The 24,633-nt window shown below is 30.3% G+C and overlaps 1 protein-coding gene across 3 annotated transcripts in view; it reads right to left on the bottom strand.

The window, feature by feature from the left end:
• Nucleotides 1-2,989: 2,989 nt before the first annotated feature.
• Nucleotides 2,990-24,633, bottom strand: part of LOC115222578 (sodium- and chloride-dependent taurine transporter) — a 77,471-nt gene continuing 55,827 nt past the window's right edge. For 2 of the 3 annotated variants that reach the window (XM_029792856.2, XM_036511603.1), the window contains exons 11-14: nt 14,174-14,273; nt 11,604-11,704; nt 9,045-9,224; nt 2,990-7,239 (exon numbers count right to left, since the gene is read on the bottom strand). In XM_029792856.2, coding sequence (XP_029648716.1) covers nt 7,021-7,239; nt 9,045-9,224; nt 11,604-11,704; nt 14,174-14,273 — 600 coding nt within the window. In that variant the 3' untranslated portion in view covers nt 2,990-7,020. Of the gene's footprint in view, nt 7,240-9,044; nt 9,225-10,025; nt 11,369-11,486; nt 11,705-14,173; nt 14,274-24,633 lie in introns of those variants that run through there. The other variant, XR_005003179.1, reaches the window with a different exon arrangement.

Below are 24,633 nucleotides of genomic sequence, written 5' to 3' on the forward strand. Positions count from 1 at the left end.
TGCAGAAAGAAGGAAATAAAATTTGATTATGTTAAGAATATTTCTTTCTAGAATTTTATTAGATGATCAACATAGTATGTGAAAAGTAGTCTGACGAAGGCTTTGTGGGACTCAAGAATTGTAGAAAAGTTACCTGTGAAATTGCTAGTGTACAAGTATACAAATAGTCAGTTATGACATTTATATAAAATCAATAATCTCCTAATATAATGATGAGCGTAGTGTTTTTATATATTTGTCCAGAATCACGCTGGATGTGGAGGAGGAGAGAAAATAGTAATTCAGTGAAGGAGAAGTAGTGAGAGAAACAAAGGCATGATAGATGAATAAGGAAGGGGAGATAAAAAAAAAAAAAATCAGCGTTTCAACTTTATGTGACTATATGTGTGTTTGTGTACAAGGGAAGTATGTGTGATTATCATTCACCTTATTTATATATAAAATACTACAATTAGCCGTCATTATTGACGGCACGTGGTCAGCTAGTTGATACAATAATTCATTAACTATGGTTTTCTGTAATGTCTTCAGAATTTTTTTTATTCCTATTCAAGTGATTTTTCACTTAGTTCCAGGTTGCAACCAGTTATAATGTATATATATCTATAGATGTAAGGAAATATGTTTGGATCATCAATTCTTCTGGCTTGTTAGCTCAACTGAATACATAGTAACCAACCACTGTTGTTTAATTACTGAACTCAGAATAATATGGTAAATCTAGAGTATATTTCCCTTGCTTTAATAGTTATATTCATGCGATAACAGAGCTGTAACCTGGAGTCAAGCGAAAATGGCTTGAACAGAAATAAAGTTTCTTCTATATATTTAAATTACAGAGAAGTCATCACAAAATGTGACATGAAACAATTTAATCTATTCAACATACTATTCAACTCTCTAATTATTGGTTTAAGGAAGAAAACAAGTCTCTAAGTACATTCATTATCTTTCTCTATTCTTAAAATTAAATCTGTAGCTGACTTTGCAATTATAGGGAAAGAAAGCTCTGTGTGTGTGCGTGCGCAAACTAATATCAACTAAGTTTAAATAGACTACAGAAGAAGTCCATAAACTGAAATACATACTTGTAGTTACAATTATACAATTCATTATAATTATGGAATAACCACTCCAATTAAATATGAAGACATTTTTACTATGATGTAACTACGTACAAAATGAATTTCATGAACTTTATTACTCAGGACTCATTAATTTCTGTTTTTGTTAAAATAAATTAAAAGGAATAGAGTAAGGAAGACAATAATTGTTTTGCTATAGTGATCATTTAACCCAGTAGTTCCCAACCATTAAAAAAAAATTTATCTATGGACCACCGCCCCCTTTGGTTACCATTTTATTTCAGTGGACCCCACTAGCCATTTGATATTTAAAAACTAGTTTTATAGATACTTCTTTCAAAATACCATTTTTATTTATCACACATTCACCTGTGTAGGATTGCAACGGCACTCTCTGAGAGAACATGCCAGAAACATGTAAAAAGAAACCTGGCTCTTTCTTATAATAAATACATTTAAACCAAAATCTTCAATGGTTCCTTTAAATACTATTGTAGTTCTCCAATTTACTATTCTGATTGCATGACTCCCCCCAAAATCTTATATGGACCCCCAGCTGAGAACCACTGATTTAATACAAAACAAATTCATCATTTCTCATAAATTGCAATATTTTGTCTTTTAACTTGCTATAGGCTTTGTTCCATAAATTCTCAAGGAATTCCTCCAGCCAAAATTGCTAAGAAATCGAAGTTTTGTCGAAATGTAATTAAGAGAAATGTTTTCTATAATGTTACGAAGTAAGTTTCACACAATGAAGGTAAAAAACACACAGCGTGTATTATTAATCAAGTTTACTTGTGAAACATTCCACCATTATATATATATATATTATATTAAATTAGAGATAAAACCACTAAATTTATAAGTTTAAATTATTTAAAAAATTTTTTATTTTTAACTTTTATATTTTAAAATTAATTTTATGTATTGGCTTATGTTTTTCACTGTTTGATTTGCCTAATAGTGGTTTTATCTCTAATTTAATATAATATAATATACTCTTTACTCTTACTCTTTTACTTGTTTCAGTCATTTGACTGCGGCCATGCTGGAGCACCACCTTTTAGTACTTATTCTATCGGTCTCTTTTTGCCGAACCGCTAAGTGACGGGGACATAAACACACCAGCATCGGTTGTCAAGCAATGCTAGGGGGACAAACACAGACACACAAACACACATATACATATATACGACAGGCTTCTTTCAGTTTCCGTCTACCAAATCCACTCACAAGGCATTGGTCGGCCCGGGGCTATAGCAGAAGACACTTGCCCAAGATGCCACGCAGTGGGACTGAACCCGCAACCGTGTGGTTGGTTAGCAAGCTACTTACCACACAGCCACTCCTGCGCCTATAATATATTTATACTATAAAATTGGATTTAATCCTAAATCTAATTTTTCCCTGTAAGTTTGGATTTATTCCCTAATATTATTATTATTATTATATATATATATATATATATATATATATATATATATATATATATATATAGAGAGAGAGAGAGAGAGAGATAAATAGATAGATAGAGAGAGAAGGTTTAAATTTAGATTCTACAAAGTTCAGACTTAATTATATTTTACAAGAAATAACAACTAATGTATGTTAAATGTTAGATAACAAAACTTGATAAATTATAGATTTAGGTATGAAAGTTCCTGAAATACTTTCTGAGATCTTTATGCAATAAATGAATCCACACATAGGAAAAGAAAAATCAGATGCTAATTGAACTTCAGCAGGTAAAAACATTGACGATTAGATAATGTTTTCCTGTTGGTTTCTCAATATTTTCATGAAATTATTTAAAAATGTCAAATTTACATAAATACACAAGAAAAAATAAAAAAAAAGATTCCTTTAAAATTTTTTTTTTATTATAACAAATGATAGACAAAGGGTCATCTCTTCATTTTTTTCTTTTTCTTTTCTTTTTTTTTTTGGAAAATCTAATATCTTCCTATTAGAAATATTTTAATGGTTTATTTAGCTTAAAAAATAGTGTACATAACTGTATTTTTGAAACTGTCTAATTCTCAAAATAGAAAAATAAAAGCAAAAAACAGAAAACTGAGTGAGATTGTTATAATAAGTACAATGGTAGCATTATTATTATTATAAGATATGTATATGTATCTATATATGTACACATGATTATGTGTGTATGTATGTGTGTGGATACATATATATACACATAGGTAATATGTATATGTGTGTGTGTTGTGTGTATATATATATAAATGTTAATGTTTGTTTACTGATGAAAAGACTCAATATTGGATGCCAAGTCAAGTTTACTATAAAAATGGGAGTTGAGTGCGACTTTAAGTTTTGACTTTCTCAAAGCTTGTATGAACTGTCCATTTGACCATACCTTGAAATAAGTGAGATTTGCGGTCACAGACAACCCTTTTTATACATTTATGATATGCACACAAACCGCCACACACACACGTACGTACATACATGTGTATGCATACAGTATGTGCACATTTTAGACACATAAAATTGAGTGACGGGTGTTATCACTGAAGTAAGTATATAAATGTGTATATGAATATATATGTACATGTAATGTATGTTTATATATATATATATATATATACATGTGTGTGTGTGTGTGTGTGTGTATGTATTTATTTCTTAGAGACAGGTCTCTCTCTCTCACACAACACACACACACAAGCACTTATGTAAAGCTACATATAATTGTATATAAATACACACATACACACATACATATATACTTTATGTATTTATAAAATTGTTTCGGGAGCATCAACCATGTAAGTTCAAACAATAAGAAAATTATAACTGGGCAAAATGTTAATTACCAAATATTTAATTAATTAAAAAAAATTCTTGATTGTATCCCTAATTTATTTTGTAAATATGCAAACAAAATCCTTAACGCTAGTATTTAACATAAGGTCTACTTAAAATTTTTTTAAAAGAGTTAAATAATGTTTTTAAAAAGTTACTAATAAAGTTGCTCTTAGATTATTAAAAAAAAAAAAATGTTCAGCTATAAAATTTAAAAACAAGTTTTTAAAAGTGAAAATATTTTATTACATTTTTTTGTTTTGTTAGCAATATTTAGCAGACATCGATGCTATCTTGTCAATACCGATTAGGGTCCAATCAGCAAGCTGAATTTAGCTTTGTTAGTAGTTAAAATACTTGAGCTGACACAATTTTACATTAGCATCACTTATAAAATGAAAAAGCTATCATTAGTGGCCCACTACTATCCATAGCAAATAAAACATTACTAATTACATTTGCAAAAGTTCATAAAAAAAAAAAAATGAAAGCAAAAAAAGCAAATGCTTTATTATATTACAATAAAATCCAAACTGCTCCTGTTTGAAAAATGTCCTTCATATGCTTGGAACTCGACAGAATATGATATAATGAAAATGATGCTGAAGAAGATAATGAGTTAATGAAAGTAATTATGAATTATGACTGTTGTAGTGGTGATGACAATGATGATAACTGATTATGATGATTATGACAAGCTGAAGCTGATGATGTAATTAAACTAAAATATTTTAAATATACCTAAAGCATTTTTAAAAATTCAATATCTAAATTTAATTTAAAAAACAATAATAATAATAATAATAATAATAATAATAATAATAATCATAGTCAGAGGACTAAAGGTCAGATTTGCTATCTAACCTTTATGAAAGGGAGCTTTTCCATAAGATATGCAGAAAATAAAGCATTATTTTATACACTGGCAATAGCTGTAAAACTAAACAGCCATAGGAATAATATTTTTGTTCGAGTGGTTTTTAAATCTTAAAAGAATCTAAATTTAATCAAATTTAAAGAATTACCTTTTCTGACCAGAAAATTCTTTAATTTTATCACTGACATAATTCATTTTTGGATTTGGAGTAAGCTGAGGAAATTGTATTAATCAAATAACACCTTCACTGTTGCAATTCCAAAGGTAAAAAGCATTATTTAAAAATTTATTTGTACAATTTTAAATCAAACATCATGTCACAATGCAAAATGCAAAATAATTAGGGATTTAATCAATATAATATTAAAAAATATTTTTATCTTAAGACAAACAGCAAGAAATAAAACAAACCATATATATTGGGAAGATAATTATCATATCATTGTTTAATAAAGTCTGTAGCTTCAGTTTCTTCGTAACGGTAAATTATGAGACCAATTTTAGCTTATAAAAAGAAACTGAGGATGTACCAGTTTTCTTTGGTACTTTGTGGCATAAGAAATTAACAAATGCCAAAACTGTCTTTAATAATGGTGAATGTTGTATAATCACTTTAGACAATAACTTGAAACCTTACAAAGTTATTAAAGTATCATGTTCAAATGAAAAAAAACAAACAAACAAAAAAAAAACTTATACTTTATGTAAAATGAAATTTGATAAATGATAATTCAATAATACAATGTCTTTGACATCATTGCAGTATGCATATTGGAAGAATACAGGAATAATACATACTTGTATGTAACAAGACTAACATTAAACAATGATTTTTATCTATTTAGAATTTCCAAAGAAAAAAAATAATGTGAAAGAAAATTCATTGTTACAGAATGGTTTCTCTCATGTTTTAGGCATTTCTTGATAGCTGATATAATATGTACATTGTTGGCCCAGTAATCTAACAGACTTCAGTTTATAAGTCAGTGATGATGTAAAATTTAACACCTTAAGTCTTTCATTAAAAGTAATAAGAAATTATTTATAACTGAATTCAAATGCATGAAAGTATGAAATTAATGAAAGATATTTGAGGCATTTATTGTAATTGATGAAAGGCAATAATAATCTGCAATAAACTGGTTCTAATATTATGTTACTCAAAAGAATTTTAAATAAATCTTTATCTAAAGTAAAACTTGAGGATATTTTAGAATTTTTATGTTAATTTTGTTTTCAATTAGATGAATCTAGTATAAATTAAACTAAATAGAAGAGAAATTATATTAGATTTCAATTGATCAAAAGCTGTCAAGTTTTGTGAAGGGATTATTATAAAACTAGCATTGAATGTGCCAAAAAAGTCATCAAACCGTTTGTCTATTTTATTAAGAAGGACATGGATATCTATATGAGTGGAATCACAGGTGATTTTTAAGAAATGAAGTACAATTACTTCTAGGAAACAATTTTCATAGCTAATAGTTCAGTAGAATATTTAATAGGTTATTTAAAATTTTTTTTCTCTTCCAACTGAAGCAATACTGCAAGAATATATGAAAACTTGAGCTATCATTACTATAATAAGAATGATATATGAAAAATGTAGCAATTTTTTTGAAAAGGTTTTATATTATTTAACCAGCACACTCATTAAGAGTTTTGAGGTTAAATTTACTCATTATCTAAAAGTTATATGATGGAAGATAACATAAATTTGTTCAAGTTGTTATTTTAAATAATCAAGTTAAAAAAATGAAGTGATAATTTTAAAAATTATAATTCATTTCTACATTAAATGAAAATACTATTCAGTTATGATTTGATAAAATTTATATACACATGCATATTAGATGTGCATATATATTTATATACACGTCTATTATAAAATGTGCACATAAATTTATACACAGATGTCTGTATTATTAACATTTGAAATGAATTTATTTCTAATTACTTTTTTAATAAATTTATAAAAATAATCTTTAAAAATTATTCTGAATAATGTTAATGTTTAATATCTACTTTTGATATCCCAATGAATAAGAAGACATAGTTTCATGACACTAAAATGGTGTACAATCTTTCATAGCTGTTTATCTGCAGTGCTAGAACTAGAAAGATTAAACCTATTGCTAGTTAAGTTGAAGTTAAGCTAAAGTTTATGCAGAGTTTGTCCAACAATTTTTGGAATTATCTAGAATTTTTAGAACATACATTTAAATTCTATTAAATATTTGTATCTTTAGTATCAGAATTGGGTACAATTTCAAGATTGGCTTCTGCTGATTTTTCAATTAAATGATTTTGAACAGTAGCTGATTCTTCTGCAGCAATTTCTGGCTCACAGTCATAATCACACCGAGTGATTAGCGTCACTTTCGTAAGATCCTCGTTGGGCCGCAGTTGGTATGACTTGAGCATTGGACGTAGCAAGTATTCAATTCTCTGCAAAAGTTAAAAGAATTATAAGATGCGTGTTTTTTAATAAGCATTATTTGTAATTATATTTTCTTAAACTATTTGTCAGTTACTGAGCTTTATTTTATTTTTAAGATTTCATAAAAAAAAACCTTATAACAAGAAAACTTATGTAATAAATTAGATATGGTTTTCTTTATTAAATTATTAGACATTGCATTCAAATAGATGAATCAAAAACTAATATTGTGCAATATGATGGTGACATAAGTATATGTATGTAACATATACATACACACGTGATGGTGAATAAATAATACCTATATAAATATATACACACATACATACAAATATATACATACATACATAATATATACATATACATATACACAATGATTTGCATCATCATCATTTAATGTCCATTGTCCATGCTGGCATAGGTTGGATGGTTTGACAAGAGCTGAGGGGCTGCACCAGGCACCAGTCTGATTTGGCATGGATTTCTATGGCTGGATGCCCTTCAGAATGCCAACCACTTGAAGAGTGTAACGAATGCCAGTTGCATGACAGCAGTATCTGCCACAACTATGGTTTCATTTGGCTTGATGGATCTTCTTCTCAAGGACGACATAATGCCAAAGGTCTCAGTCATTTGTCATTGCCAACATGAGGCCCATTACTCGAAAGGTGCTTTTTATGTGCCACCGGCACAGTTGCTAGTTACACGACACCAGCATTGGCCACATTACCTCCATGAGGCCAAATGCTCTAAAGATGCTTTTTATGTGCCACTGGTACAGGTGCCAGTTACTGACGCCAATAACTGCCACAACTATGATTTTACTTTGCTTGATGGGTTTTCACAAGCATGGCATATCGCCAATGTCTCAGCTGATAGTAATTAACTCTATGAGGCCCAGCATTTAAAGACCATGCTTCACCATCTCATTCCATGTCTTCCATTGGTATTCTTAATGTAATGTTAGATTTGAGCACATATATTCTAATTGCTGTTGCTTATGTCACAGGAGAACATTTCTTTTACAAAGCGTATTCACATTTAAATCTGATAGAACACATTAAGAATAAATATGCAAATTGGAAAAAAATAAAGGTGAATTTTGATTTTGTCGTGCAAATTCTGTCCCTACATGAAAATTTGTGCCTATTATTAATTAACATACAATGTAATAAAATATAACTAATTTTGTAAAATGAATCTGGTGCACATTATTTAAAATCAGTTTCTACTTCTAGCGGTATTCATTGCAGTGTATATAGGAGGAGACACTTGTACAGTACTACACATTGAGCACATCATATTTCCTGCTATAGTCTTTGGCCAACCAAAGTCTTGTGAATGGATTTGGTAGAGACTGAAGGAAGGCCTTTGTTGCATAAAAACGTCACTGCAAAAACAGTATTTTACCTGGAAATAAAAGAGGGTGGGTCAAAGTAGCTACAACTATTTTCACTATCCCTTTCAAACACACACATATAAAAACGACATGTGATCAATACCTTTGGTGATTTGCTGTGCTTGAGAAGACGTGTCAAGCTAAGTGTTATTGTAGTTGTAGCCACTGCTGGTGGTTTGTAAATTACACCATTGCCAGCAACATGTAAAAAGCACCCACTACACTCTTGATTGACATTAGAAAAGGCATCCAAACATAAAAACCAAACCAAATCAGACTGGAGCTTGGCACAGCACTCTGGCTTAGCAGTCCTAGTCAAACTGTCAAATCCGTGGAAATGAATGCTAAATGATGATGGTGATGACGATGATGACATACCTACTAAAAGGAAATGCTAAGTTGCTAATAACTTACTGTTTTGAGTGATCCCTTTGTTTTGTAGATGTTAATACACATTACTAGAGGAATAAATACAATTGAAGAGCATGCCATTGTCCAGCCGATAGATACCGCCCAGTGAGGGTAGTGATATTCGATCACTTTCCTCTTGTACGTTAGTTCAGAATAGCTGATAGTACTCAGGACGAAGACAATCTAAAACAAACAAAAATAGTATTTAATAATAATTCAAAATGCTAGAAATATCTTTTGCTCTGAATTCCAGGAATTTGTGAAAGTTTTGGTATTACAAATAAAAACAATTAGTTAAAATAAAACAAGTAAAATTAAGAGAGGCATAATTAAGAGAAAGCCTGTTAAAATACACCAACTGATGTACAAAGTCTGATCAGAGCTGCCTCAGTAACATTGCAGTCCAATGGCAAATCAATGCACAAGGCCCCCGAAAGTATTTATTGACAGCAAGCCACAACAACACAAATGAAATTAAGGTTTCACTTTATAAAAGTACATCAGAATCAGGCCCCTGGGCAACAGTTCAATGTGCCCACGCCTTGAGACAGTAGTGGGTTTGATACTTCATTGATAAAACAACAGTTCACTGGATCTATCTCTGCTCAAGTGTTATTTTTAAACACACAGTTAACAGAATTAATCATAACTTGTCCAAGGAAACTTAAATGAAGGCATTGGGCACTGTTCCTATTCCTCAGAATAACTAATAAAAAAGGAATACAAAAGAAAAAAACCCACTAGATATATAAATGTCTATTAATCATTAGATACATAGTGAAGTTGTACAAGTATGGAAGTGAATCTGTGTTTTAGCAGATCAGTACAAATTAAATTAAGTTTTCACTTTATAAAAGTGCATTAATTCAATAATTTAAAATGTACCCTATAGAGTTACTGCATAATGGTTGAATAATTTTGTAAACATTGCATCACTGTTTTCTTGATTTCATTTTTCTTTATAGTTGGTGATTGCATCAACAACTTCAACATGAAATAGCAGAGAAATGGGGGAGAAAAAGCAAAATTGACAATACCTGACAACTGGTTCCAAGCATGTGCTACAGACATTAGCCAAATATCAATACTAGTCTACTTGCTAACCACTCACTTGGACATATAATCTAAGTAGGAATGTCACAGATGTTCTCATGTCTCGTGTTCTATAGCTGCTAACACTACAAATTGTATCAGTTATGGCATAAATATATAGTGTTTAGATGCTGACATTTTCCTTGGCTTTCTTTTGTGAGTTGCAAAGATAACACATCACAGTGGAACTATTAATTTAATAGCCAGTTAATACACCTTACTACATGGTGCTTAATACCTGAATTTACTTATCTAATTTCTTTAGATATTTACTTCTTCAATAAAGAGACTGAAAAATAAAAAGTAAGGTTTGAATATAATCTATTTACTTTGTCAGAGAAAAGGAGTAAACAAATAATTTTCTTTCTGGGACAATATGTCACTAGTGCCCTAAATTCTCTTATAATCTCAATGAAATATAATCAGAGCAAATCATTCTTCACTTTATGCATTACATTTTTGTCTTTGTGCTGAAATTTATTAGTTATAAACAGGGATTGAAATTTGGACTTACAATAATACTTTCCACTCCCAAAATCAAAGACCTTTAAATGGCTGTTAATAATGTAAAAACATCCATTCAGGTTTGATGATTTGCCCAGACCAATGTAGCCGTTCCACACTAGATGTTCCAACTAAGCAATAAAGCATGAATGTCTGGTTTGGGTTTTAGCCACATTGGTTTTTTCCTAGCTGAAATATAACTTCTGTACATGCCATGGTACAAATGGTAGTAGTAACTCGCTAAATATATAGATATTAAACACATATGTAAACAAGTATGTATTTAATTACAGGTAAGAACATTATATGAAGTATATGAAAACCTGAAAAGGCCGTGAGGAAAAACGAGAAAAATTTTTAATCTATTTTTTGTGACAAAAGTGGAGGAGGAAATAAATGCCATCTTTACTTTTAGTTATTATTAGCTTCTATTTACAGGTCCTTGTTTTTGAGGACAGGTACAATGTAAATCAGAATTTCAATCCATATGCATGATTTATAAATTTCAACACAATGCAAAAAGAAACACATAGTTTAAAGAATAAACACACAAACACACGTTTGGTTAAAGACACCATAAAGACTGTTAAAATCGTTATATAGTGTTAATGAAATGTAACTGACCTCCAAATTTAAAAATTAGCATTAGTGTTTCTTTTGAAAAATGATAATTATTTCGATAGCCTCGAAAGACAGCTCGTTTAAGTTGCATCATTATAAAAACTTAAAATGACAAATTCAGTGTCAGGATAAACCTTTTAAAAATGAAATCAGTATGAACATTGCGGGCAATTATATATATATATAGATATATATTAAGTTTAAAAATTGTCATTTATTTTTAGCCTTACATTCTTAGAAGACCATTCAAGGAAATGTTAAACATGTGAATAATCTTAAATGAAAACATTATATTTAGTACATATGAAAATATTAAACTGGAAATACAGCAAAATAAATACTTACCAGTGTAAATGCTGGTGTCAGGTACATCCAACAATACTTCATCCATTTACTCAACTTGAATCCATACATCATTTCAAGATTGTCATAGAACCGGTCTACCCCTGAAAGATTTAAATATAAATGCTATTTATCATAGTAATGATGCCATTTCAAAAGATTTTGGGACAATTGTCAACAATTTTTGAAATGAGCTCTCAAATGGACCATGTAAAGCTAGTGTGTTTAAAATTGGGTGAGAAGTAAGTATAACAATAAGTATACAAGTGGAATTCGTTTGTGTTCACTCTCATTGAAGTTATTATAAATAAGGAAAAAAATAATGGTGAATTTTGATTTGTCATGCAAATTTTGTCTCTGGATGAAAATTTATGCTTGTTATTTATTAACATACAATATAATAAAATAAAAATAATTTTGTAAAAATTATCTAAAACTAGTTTTTACTACTAAGATTTACAAAGGATAATTTCCACAGATTGGAACTTAGGACATTTCATACCATTCTTCTATATAAAATCATTGGCGATGAGCTCTACACACCAACACTTTCTTCAGCTTGTTTTAGTTGTGATGGTTAAAGCAACAAAGCATTCTCTATATGTTTGTGCAAGTGTGTATAGAATATAAATGTATCAAGATATATATTGATACACAAAATAATATATAAGGATAATATATATATTATTTTCTTTTACAAGCGTAGCAGTTGACTAGACAACTTTTGCTTTCATGGTGTGATGAGACAGAAATTCAAAGTCTGAAACAGGTGCCTTTCCAATAAGATGGAACCAACGATTTTATGGTACTGCCTATAGCTTACCTTAGTGAATTATAGTGCTTTGCAACAATGAATTATATATATATATGTGCATGTAAATGGTCTGAATTAATGTGATTAAAATGTGTTAATTGTAAATAGACACATCACAAAAGTGAAGACAATCTTTCAACTGCCTAACTCATAGCTGTGTGCCTGGTATATACATTATACACACAAATGTATTTATACATGTATAGATAAAACCTGAAGAGGAATGGGCTCTACCAAAGTGAGCTGTGCATCTACAAATAAATGGGTTATGGGAATCACCATGAGAAAGAGAGAGAAAGACAGTGAGTGTGCACATGTGTGTGTGTATGTGTGCATGTATGCATATGTCTGAAAAGGCATATACACATTCACTCATAAGCACTAATCCATATATATATATATATAATGTATATATATATTGTATATACAATGTGTATATATTGCAAATACAATGTGTATATATATATATATATACACATACATATATCCTTATATATATATATATATGTATATAAATGTACATATATATCTATACATATATATACACACACACACACATACACACACACAATATATTTATTTATTTAAATGTAAGCTTTTATGTTCCAATTATTAGCTCATTTCAACCACACAAAATTTCAAACACTTACTAAACATTTTTTCTCAATTTAACAGCAAAAGGGTCTATTCAAGCAAAACAGTCTGAAGATCCAGTCCCAGGAGGGCTTTACCCAAAACTTCATATACCACCATTCACTTAGCATGCAGCTAATAAGCATTTACTATAAGATGATATACATTTCACCAACAGTTTAAAACTTTCATAAACAATTGTCTGATAGTTAAATTAGAAATACATACTTTAGAAATGTCAAGTAAGCAGATACGCACACAGACCCACACGAACATACATGCAAAACCATACACACAAAAAAGTAGGAAAAAAAAAAAAGAAAAAAACCTTATTAAATGTTTGAAAGAATAAAAAATATTGAATAATTTAAGGATAATAAGAATGTAAATAATGTATAACTTTATATGAATGTGGAATCAACAGTGTGAACCGACAGACATTAAAGTCTATTAACATAATTTTCCTTGCTCACAATATGCAGAATATGTATGTGCATGTGTGTATGAAATTGTCTACTTTATATATAACTACTTATAAAAACATGAACACATATATACACATACACTTACATCCTGCAGTTATATGCATGGAATATAAATGTATGCATATACATGTACTTGCATATACATATACATACATATATATATATTATATATATACACATATATACATACACACACGCACACACACACATTTTATATATTATATAATGTGTATATACACATATATATATATAATATATATATATATATAAATAATATGTATGTATATATATACATATATGTGTATCAATAAGTTATGGAGTATTTCCTTTCTTTTTATTTATACACATATACATTGACACAAGCATACACACACACACATCCATAAATAATTAAAGGTGAGAATATATTTTCTGAAAAATTTGCTGGAAGCAATTATAAGATAACCGTTACTACTTTTCTTTCGTATATTAAATATTGTAACTGATTAGTTATGAAATTGGTTAAAACTTATGTATAGGTGGATGAGTGGATGTAGGCAGTTGTAGCTAATGGTATAGGAATAATACAAATAGTAAATAAATAAAGACCATCTGAAACTGGACTTCAGGCTGTTTGTTTTCTCTCAAATATGTAGACATACCGTAGATATAAGCAACCACGACGCATTCGAAGAAAGCCACAAGAAGAACTATCCGGCTGGCCGGGTAGTAGTCGAACAACTGAAAGACATACATACCGCCCTACGAAAGGACGGTGATACATTTAGAAGATTTTGCATATATGATTTCAGCCTGCTCCATACCAACCAGTATGGGGGCAGAAATGAATTAGTTAGTTTACCTGGCTGTGCAGTGGAGAGCACTTGAAAACAAGAAAATATTGCAGAGCTGGTGAATTGCTGACATCTTTGCTTAGAGTGAAAAAGTTTATATATATATACACATATATATATAATAATAAAATATATATATATTATATAAATATATATATACTATATATATTATATAAATATACATATACTATATATATTATATAAATATATATACTATATATATTATTATATATATTATATAAATATACTGTATATTATATAAATATACTATATATTATATATATACTATATATATATATATATATATATACTATATAAATATATAAATATATATATATATATATATGTTTTACATATAATATATATCATATGTGTATATGTATATATTTTTTTATATATAATACATATGTATTATATATCATATATGTTATATATATATTACATGTATTAATATATATGTATGTATATACATTGTGTGCTTGTGTGCATGTGTGTTTATGTGTTATAAATATATATATATATATATATATATATAATATATATATATATATATATATATATAATTTATATATATTATATAAATTATGCACTTTATTATGAGAAAAAAAAAAGAAAACAGGCATAAATGAATCAGTTTTATGTAAAAATAAATTAAAAGAGGTGGCAAGTGAAAGGAGAAATGATCTCTAGATTTGTGAAGTGAAAATAATTTATATGAATAATTTAATGAGAAACCTAATGCATGAATGGAAAAATAAAGCAGTTTTCAGCACATACATACAGCCACACACACAATCAGTCATTTACACTTTTTCTTTTTTGTTTTTTTAAAATTTGTTCGTAGGAAAGAAATGTTGAGCACGAATTCTGCTGAGCATCATCCAAATAGTTATGGCAAGTACAATAATGTATTACATATATGGTGAAAAATGTTGTTTTATTTGTAATCTGATCTTTCAACATTTTATCTGTATTGGATTGGGACTATGTATTAATAGATTCTAAGGTAGGCAAAGCAGTAACGACCAGGTGCAATCCCAATGTCATGCTGTACATTACCAAAAGTCGTGTAATGAGATTTTCTAATTGGCATTTAGTAAATGATGCTTATTTCTTCATTTATTTAATGTAGTCATTTACCATGGTTTTGAATTTTTTGATGTTCACTCCAATCTTAATGGATGTAGAATTCTAAATGTTTACGTAACAACATATTGTCCTAAAAGTTTATTGAAGTACTTATATGTTCCTTTTATAAAAATTATGTTAAATTAACAGAACTGTAATTAGAAAAAAAATTGTTAGTTGAAAATAAATTATGTATGTGTATAACACACTGCTTCCCTGTATGTGTGTGTGCATGTGAGCGTGTGCATGTGTAGGTATGTGCATGTGATGTAAACACACACATGCCTAAAATACCATAATTGCAAATTTTTAGATCTTACAAAATTATAAATTTTAATGGATTCAGTAATCAGAACCAAAAATTAGGTTTTGCTAGAACTAGCAATGATAATTAAAATCTCTCTAACAATAAAACATGCTTATTGTCTCTTTTTGTAATAAAGTAGTAATCATAAAATATGTAATGTTAGTAATAAGACTAGATTACATTAAATTCTATAATAAAAAGATTAAGTACACCTAGTTAGAATGTAATGCAAAAAATAATATATAATTCAAATCTTAATGTTGTTAATGTTATTTGAAGCCAGATAGTTTAAAATAAAATATTTATCCACATAAATTATGAAAAGGCCTATTAAATTTCTATTTAAGAAAACCTGGATGAAACATTTTAACATGTAAGCCCAACACGTATAATGTAATATATAACCTAAACACATTACTTTTTATTCCTTTAAATGCCCTATTGCATAACAATTGCAGTCACCATTCTACCAAACACTATTCCTATCTTAAAAAGAAAAGAAAAGAAAAGAAAAAAAAAACCCAAAAAGCTCCATTTACCCAATAATCAAAAGCAACACCAATAAACATTATACTCGTCAACCCATTAAATACTGTAGCTATCCATTTTACCACACTAACATTATACAAGAACCAATGAAAGAGCTTTTATACAACCACAAATTTTGGTCATTTTAGCTGTCAAATTTCCTTACCATTTTTTAAAATATAGACCATATGATTTAAACGCTAAAAGTCAGGACAGCATATACATAAAGATGGCATAACCACATTTAGAACATCAACTGAATAATTCTTCAATCAGCTACCTCCATGTCATAGGTATTTTCAAACAGAACTGACTTGGGCTACTCAACAACAGCAAACAGTAGTTCACACATAAACACTTTCTATACACATGGTTGGTTTAACAACAACTAACAATTCCATCCAAATGAAAAGATACACCTCTTTCAGTTTACCTCAGTCATCATCACCGACATCAATTCGTTAACTTAATGTTATGTTAGCAGCTTTTATTCAGTTTGACTATGATCTCAATCAGAAAACATCAAGTTTTGAAAGTATAGTATGGGTATAGAAAAACAACTAAATTACAACAACTATAAATATCAAAATTGATTGTAAATGTAAAAACATGCTTCAACTGTTCGTTTTGGTTGTAGCTTTTTTTCCTATTCATATGTTAATAGATTATTTGAGATTAAGAAAAGATTAAGAAAAAAACCTATTAAAAATAAATGAAGAAGATGCCAAAAAATACCATAGAATGTTGTAAGATCTTAATGCAAGTAGGAAGAAACCTGTTCATTTCAATATAGAAGGTATTTTAAATTAAAATATTTTAAACATATTCAATAAAACAATTAAATTCCTCTAAGACAGCTAAACATTTAAATCCTTCATTTTATCTTTGACTTATATTTTTACTGCTACAAGTTGAAATTTGTGTATGAACATTTTAAGTAAAATGTTCATTCTAACAGAATCTCTTTTATTTGTTAGTAGTTATTTTCCAACAATCATCATTGGAATCTTAGATTAGTCTACAATTCAAGGATTACAAAATTTTATATTAATTCTTCAAACTTAGTAGACAGATTGCAAACTATACTTTTTTTTTTATTGACATCAGAAATTTGTACAATGGCAATGTTACACATCTTGAAATCTTTTATTCAAGTATAATAAATGAATGTAATGATTTCTGTGAAGATCTTGTACCTTGACAGTTAATAACCCCCAGCCCCCACCAAAAAACAATCTCAATGCCAAATCTGCTATCAACTGAAATTGAGTGGATTGTTTTAATACTATTGTGTTGTAAAAGCACATTCATGCACATATACAACACATGATCACCCATATATAGAGGATACGAGTTACCCCATTATAATATATTTCCCATAAAATTTGTTTCAATAATGGATAAGGAATGTTTATTTAATGCAGGTAATGTACAATCTGAAGTGTTGATTAGTGGTGGAGAAAAACATTTGCAAGTTGGGATTTGAAAGGAATATAATTTTGGTTAAGAATTGTACAGTGATATTAGACAGTGTAGAGAGAAAAACTCTGAGCAGTAACAGAATTTTAATCTCAGCTTTGAGTTAAGATAAAAGCAGAAGAGTTGTTGGTGTAGAAGTTAAAGAACAGAGAGAATAGAGTGCCAGAGGCTGTGAAATTCTGTTGAGTGTAAGTCTGAGTATGAATGGATTTTCCGGTAATTGCATAAAGAAGAGAGTGTGAAGCTGATACGACTGAATTATGAAGTTAGTAGAAAGAGTTGGTGGAGTCAATGATAAATAGTGATAGGATAAGTTTTGGTTTGTACCATTTCCAATAATTCTATCCTGAGCTATCTTTCTATTTTATTCTTTGAAGCACTGACAACTTGCTTCTCATTGCCATAGTCATAGCTTGTCTTGAATTCTATTTTTTACATTTTCCAAAAACTCGGATAGGAACATTGCAGATCAATCATAAAAGACTTTAATTATCTCAAATACACCTCACTGATTGTGTTCTATATCCAACTAATGTTCAAAAATAACAGACATTACAAGTCAAATAACCACACTGAATTTCTTCATTATTAACAAACTGCAAAAAGTATGTCTTCCTCACCAACCGGTGAAGAAGGGTAATTACCCAGCCACACACACACACACACATATCCATCCTGGTTTTAAATATTAATTATAAATTAAAATATCAAAACCAACACCTAACTTATGAAGAACAGAAATAAGTACTGGTCTTAGTTTGGAAAAATAAATCTTGAGTTTACAAAACAGGATTTGATAAACTCATTTCTCTTTCTAATAAGCCAGCTCCTTATCTTATCTTATCCAATTTTTATCTGTTCAGTTTCATTTCCTTAATTCTTACCTTTATACAACTATGTACAGCACATCATATAATACAGCTATTACAGTTAAGAAAGTGGCAATAATTCATTAAAGCCTAACTACTCGAACACTTTAGCATTTAGATTATTCTGCCAAATGTAATGCTTTTTTTATTCCAGTTGTTTTCAATAAATCATGCATTACCTCATATTTTAAAGATTTCGATGGTGTGATTATTTATATTTAGAATGATGTAGAGTAGGTGTGAAAGGTTGGATCTGGCTAGTTTTAGCATAAAACAGGCAGAATATCTGAGTCAGGTATGGCTGGATTAAGTGCTAAAGAGTTAAACTGGAATGAAGCAAGAGCTGGCACAAGAAGTGCTGTTGGAAGAAACTAGTAACACAGCTGTTCAGCACTTGGTCATTTATTCTAAACTTATATCTTTTGATTGAACATATAAACCTGTTTGAAATCTAAATAAATAACGTGTATCAGTAAGACACGATGAGTAAAATGGTGACAGCAGATGACAATTATGACAAGAGTGGAAGGATTTACATGAAATAAAGATTTTGTTATTGAGCTCATATCTATGATCATCATCATCATCATCATTTAATGTCTGCTTTCCATGCTGGCATGGGTTGGACGGTTTGACTGAGAACTGGCAAGCGGGGAGGCTGCTTAAGGCTCCAATCTGATCTGGCAAGGTTTCTATAGTAAGATGCCCTTCCTAATGCCAACCACTCCGAGAGTGTAGTGGGTACTTTTACACGCCAGTCAAGTGGCTCTTGCATCGGTTACGATTGAATGGTGCTTTTTATGTGCCACCGACATGGGTGCCAGTCAGGTGGCACTGGCATATTGATAAGACAAATTTAATTTATGTCACAAAACTGCTTAACACATAAATTACTGTTTTGAATATTATATACATATAATATACATAAACACATGCTTTTTGCTAACTTGCAATTGTGTTGTATAAGTAGAATAAGTTCTAATTACACAATCAAAGCAGTTCCATAATGTAAACATTACCAATACAACATATTTGATGTGTGTTGATTAAATGCCAGAAGCTGTGGTTTTACATCCAGGAAAAATTCCTTTAAACAAGTACAGTGTTAACAAAAACACTGATTCAACTAGCTCTGAAGTATATTGTAGTCGTGTCCAAACAAGTAGGCCAAAGAATAAAGAAATAGCTGGCATCAATTCTACAGCACTAAAACCCACATGACCTAAACTGACCAGCAGAGGCCCTAATATCAAGAACCTATCTTGATATTTGTATGAAATCCCTTACTCTTCTGATATCTGATGAGATGGCTCCTTCCTTCTAAGTCGTATGGAGCTGAGATTTATTGTTATTAAAAACAAATATACACACATTTCTATTTTTAGAATGGTGGATCTTGAAGCACACAAAAAGCTATAAATAATAGGTTGAAAAACCCTTTTGGGCAGAAAAAGTGAAGGGTACTTGTGAGACTCAAACCCACATCTCCTGTAAACATGATATCAAATAAATGTATGTGTGTGTGTGTGTATATAAAGTAACAAACTGAGGTAGATATCCTTCAAGAGGTGTGTTAAACATCTAATTCACTGGTACATCAGATGAAACCATATAAATATTCGTATAATTGAATAATAAAGATAAATTAAATAGAGAGATACTATTGACAATAATTTATTTATATTATAAATTTACACATTATACTATGAACATTATATAATAAACTATTATTTTTAAAAAACCCATAAAAGGCCAACAAATTATTTCAACTGTATATATTTTCTGATATATATACACAATAACAGTTCCCTTATATATATGTCACTACAGGGTCATGGTCTAAAGATAGTCGAAATTCCATATTCTGCGTATCATTAAATCATGACTGTTATTAACATTGTTCTAGACTATACATATATTGAGTTCTACAACAGGTTTTTAGTCTTGCTCTGCATAAGCAATATATATATATGGACATATATAATATAAAATATATATGGTATAGTTGTGTGGTTAAGAAGCTTGTTTCCCAACCATGTGGTCTTGGATTCAGTCCTCGTGTGCAGCACCTTGGGCAAGTGTCTTCTAGGAAAGACCTGGACCAAACTATGCTTTGTGAGTGAATACAGCAGGCAGAAACTGGAATAAGCCTATTGTAAATATGTGTGTGTGTACCCTTGTCCTGACACCATGTAATGTTTGTAGAACAAACAGCACTGCAACGCTAACAATGTTGTTTGTTTTCACTTCAATGTCAAGAGAGGACATTCTGTTCTAAAAGATCTGCTTCAACAAACTCCACATGATCCATGAATGAGCTTGGGTATCATATACAGCAGTGATTAAATCCAGTCAGGAGTGTTTCATCTAAGTTTTCTACCAATAAAATTTTCTCTCAGAATACAAAAGCTAAGGTTGGAAAAGACCTAAGGACAGTGGATGGCACCCACAAGAACATAAAAATAATAATAAGCATCAATGTAATACTAATTATTGTAATAATAGGCAGAAGAATAATAAGGAAATAACAGCCCACTTAGGAAGCAACCAAAATTACCTTCTAACTAAAGAAGCAAGTTGTCTAAGTATCTCTAGTATTTCTCTTGAAAACCCTGGCAAATATCTGAAAATTTCAGAAATTAGACCTTAGTTAGGAATGAGTAAGCAGACCAAACATCAGGCCAGATGGGGTGGGGGGCATACACCATTGCAGCATTCACTATTTGTTGGTATATTCATGGGTCTTCACGGGTGGCCTGTTGAGGAGAGTCACCATCTCCACAAAATACTTCCTCATCTACTGTGACTATGTGATGTGTGGTTAATCAACACAAGTCAGATCCTCAGTGAAGGCAAACAATGTAAGCAGGGCCTAACTTGGAATCCTGCGCAACATGGACAAACAGCCCAAGTCGGTGCCCCTGAAGCATCCTACTTTGAGTAGAGTCATTGGCTGGATTTCATATCTAACCAATGGTAACCATTGGATTACCATTGATAGACCAAACACAATAACTTTAACCATGGGAATAATTGTTGCACGTCATATATCTCTAAGAGAACTAATAAATGTAAAATCAAACCAATATAAATAACAAAACTAGTAGAACTAGATTATGTAAAAGATGTATCACATGGTTTAATACTCCTTACAGAATTCAGGTTCTTACAAATACCCCAGGAATTTTCTTTAGGGCATTAGATAAGCATTCCCTCTTTTCTAGCAAGTATAGTAAGATATTCAATAAAAATACTGTGAAATTTATGTATTTCACTACACCTAATCTAGGGTATAATATAGCAGCAATCAACAGTAAGAAATTAAATACTATTAGGAATAACAAATGTGCTTTTAATTATTCAGATAGTAAATACCAATCTGGTTCAAGTACAAATAATACATCATCTCTGTCTAATATAAAAATAATGATGACATTAAGGCGATTTCACCTCCCAGGAATAACATTTACACTAATAAAATAAGATCTCTTATGACAACAAACTTAATAGTAATAACTCTCAGAAATGTATAGTTAAAGTTAATAGGAGCAACAGTTCCAAATTCAAAATCAAATTACAAAACCATATTCACTCTTTTAAATACAAAAGAAAAGAACAAAGCACTTCACTGGCTAAATTCATATGGAATGTCAAGGAGAAAAATAACAACTACTAAGTTTCATAGTCAATAAGATGTAGTACTTTTCTATACAGAGAAAGTGGTAGTAGTTATAATTTGTAGAGATATTGGAAATTCTCAAATGTAGGTCTAATTTAATTATTAATCCTAAGTTATTCATATGTTGCTGCCACTTATTTAATAAAACCTTCTTAAAATTTTCACATAAAAAAATTGCATATAGCTAACTTATATTGATTCAACTATATTCATGGCTGTGTTCTTACCCTATTAATTCTCTGACACCTGACTTAATTATTTCTTGTGTAACTTACCAATCACTCCTTTCTTAACTAAAATGTATCTAATTTATTTGTAGTGGACCTAATATTATCTTGACCTGATTACCAAGGTGGGCATTAATTTCTTCCATGCTTCCATTCTAACAAACCCACACCTGCCTACTCTTCTTTATTTCCTTTCAAATCTCATCTCTAAACAAATCTTTATTCTACATTTTCTCTCTTTACTGATATTTCTGAGATTGTAGTAAATAGACTGCCATCCCTTTGAAATTCTGGGGTATCTAGTAAATCCCTTTCTCTCCATCGCTGACAGACCCTTGACATGTCAGGACAGTGGTACAAGCAGGTTTAAACTACATCAAATGGAAATATACTGAGATATCTATTCAAACATTCATGGAGTGAATGTTTGACATTTAATTTTTAATCTGATATCCTGCAATATAACATCCCTCAATATATCTCCTGGAAGTAATTTCATTAATTAATTAATTAACTGTATGGATTTACACAATATTTATAAGTACAAAGCAATGTGTCAATTGATGAAATGGTTTCACAAACTATTGAAATAATTATAACCTTTAACCCTTTTGTTACTGTATTTATTTTGAGATGCTCTGTGTTTCTTTCAATTACTTTAGAGCATATATACTGTATGTACAAACATATATATCCTTATTGCTCATTCCCTTTCTACCTATCTATACATTTATTACACACACACACAACTATGCTGTTGGATGTGCAGTACACTCTGTAAAGTGGTTGGCATTAGGAAGGGCATCCAACTGTAAAACCTTGCTAAAATTGGCTTCACTGGTGATGATGCATTCTAAAAAAAAATTAAATTCACTCTGTAAAGTGGTTGGTGATAGGAAGGGTCTCCAGCCATAAAAACCATGCCAGCTCCAGTCAAGCCGTCCAATCCATGCCACCATGGAAAACGGACATATGATGATGATGATAATTGTATATAAACAGATATTCTAAACAGTATAGTATTATCTTACTTTATCATCTTATTGAATTTGAAATTGTTACTATTTTGTTCACTATATAAATTTAAGCATTGAAGTTTGCATAGTTTTTAATTCTTGTTTCAACACCGTGTGCTAACACTAGTTTTGTCACTATATGCATATACAGATAAAAACATACATACACGCATACACACACACACATGTATAACTGTCTGACCCATGCACACATAGAAAACGGACATTAAATGATATACATATATAGTAAATAATACACACACAGAAGTACAGGCCCTTCTGTGATACTGAACTTCATTGTGCAACTCCCTTCTTGCCCACACCTCACATCATCTTATTTCTTATTTATATATGATTGTATTAGATTGTTGCTCTCTACTCCCCTTTTTATGTATTACCACCTATTATTTCCTCCTCCTTGACTCGCTCCTATTTTCCTTGACTTTCCCCAACAAAGTGAGACTCACCACTGTCCAAGTTTTCACCTGTGTTCACCATTCACTGCATTTCCTTCTGCCTTTGTCCTATCTGTCACTCACTCATCTTTCACACTCTTGCAAACTTATCCACCAAGCCATCTTTGATTTTTATATCCCTAACACCTCATCTCTACCATCCTTTCTCACTTTCCTGCTGAGACAACCATGTATCTCCTCTTCAGCAAAACACCTGTCTCTGTTCCTCTCAACACTGGCATTACGACACTTCCCTCAATACTGCACTCTGTCAAGGGGTTTTGTCCTGCAAGTTACTCACTGACCTCACTAGTGTTGGTCATAAAACAAAACGCAACCAGGAAAGTGATTGGCATTAGGAATGGCATCCTATTGTAGAAGAAACCGTACCAGAGCAGCAACAGAGCTTGGCACAATCCTCTGGCTTGCTAACACTTGTCAAACTCCCACCCATGCCAGCAGAGAAAACAGATGCTAAATGAGGATTATATACACGCATACACACACACATATATACATAGGCAAATGTATGTATATGCATGTATGTATACACACAGATGAATATCAGAAAAAGTATAAA

This window comes from Octopus sinensis, linkage group LG20 (assembly GCF_006345805.1).
Source record: "Octopus sinensis linkage group LG20, ASM634580v1, whole genome shotgun sequence".
Taxonomy (NCBI): Eukaryota; Metazoa; Mollusca; class Cephalopoda; order Octopoda; family Octopodidae; genus Octopus; species Octopus sinensis.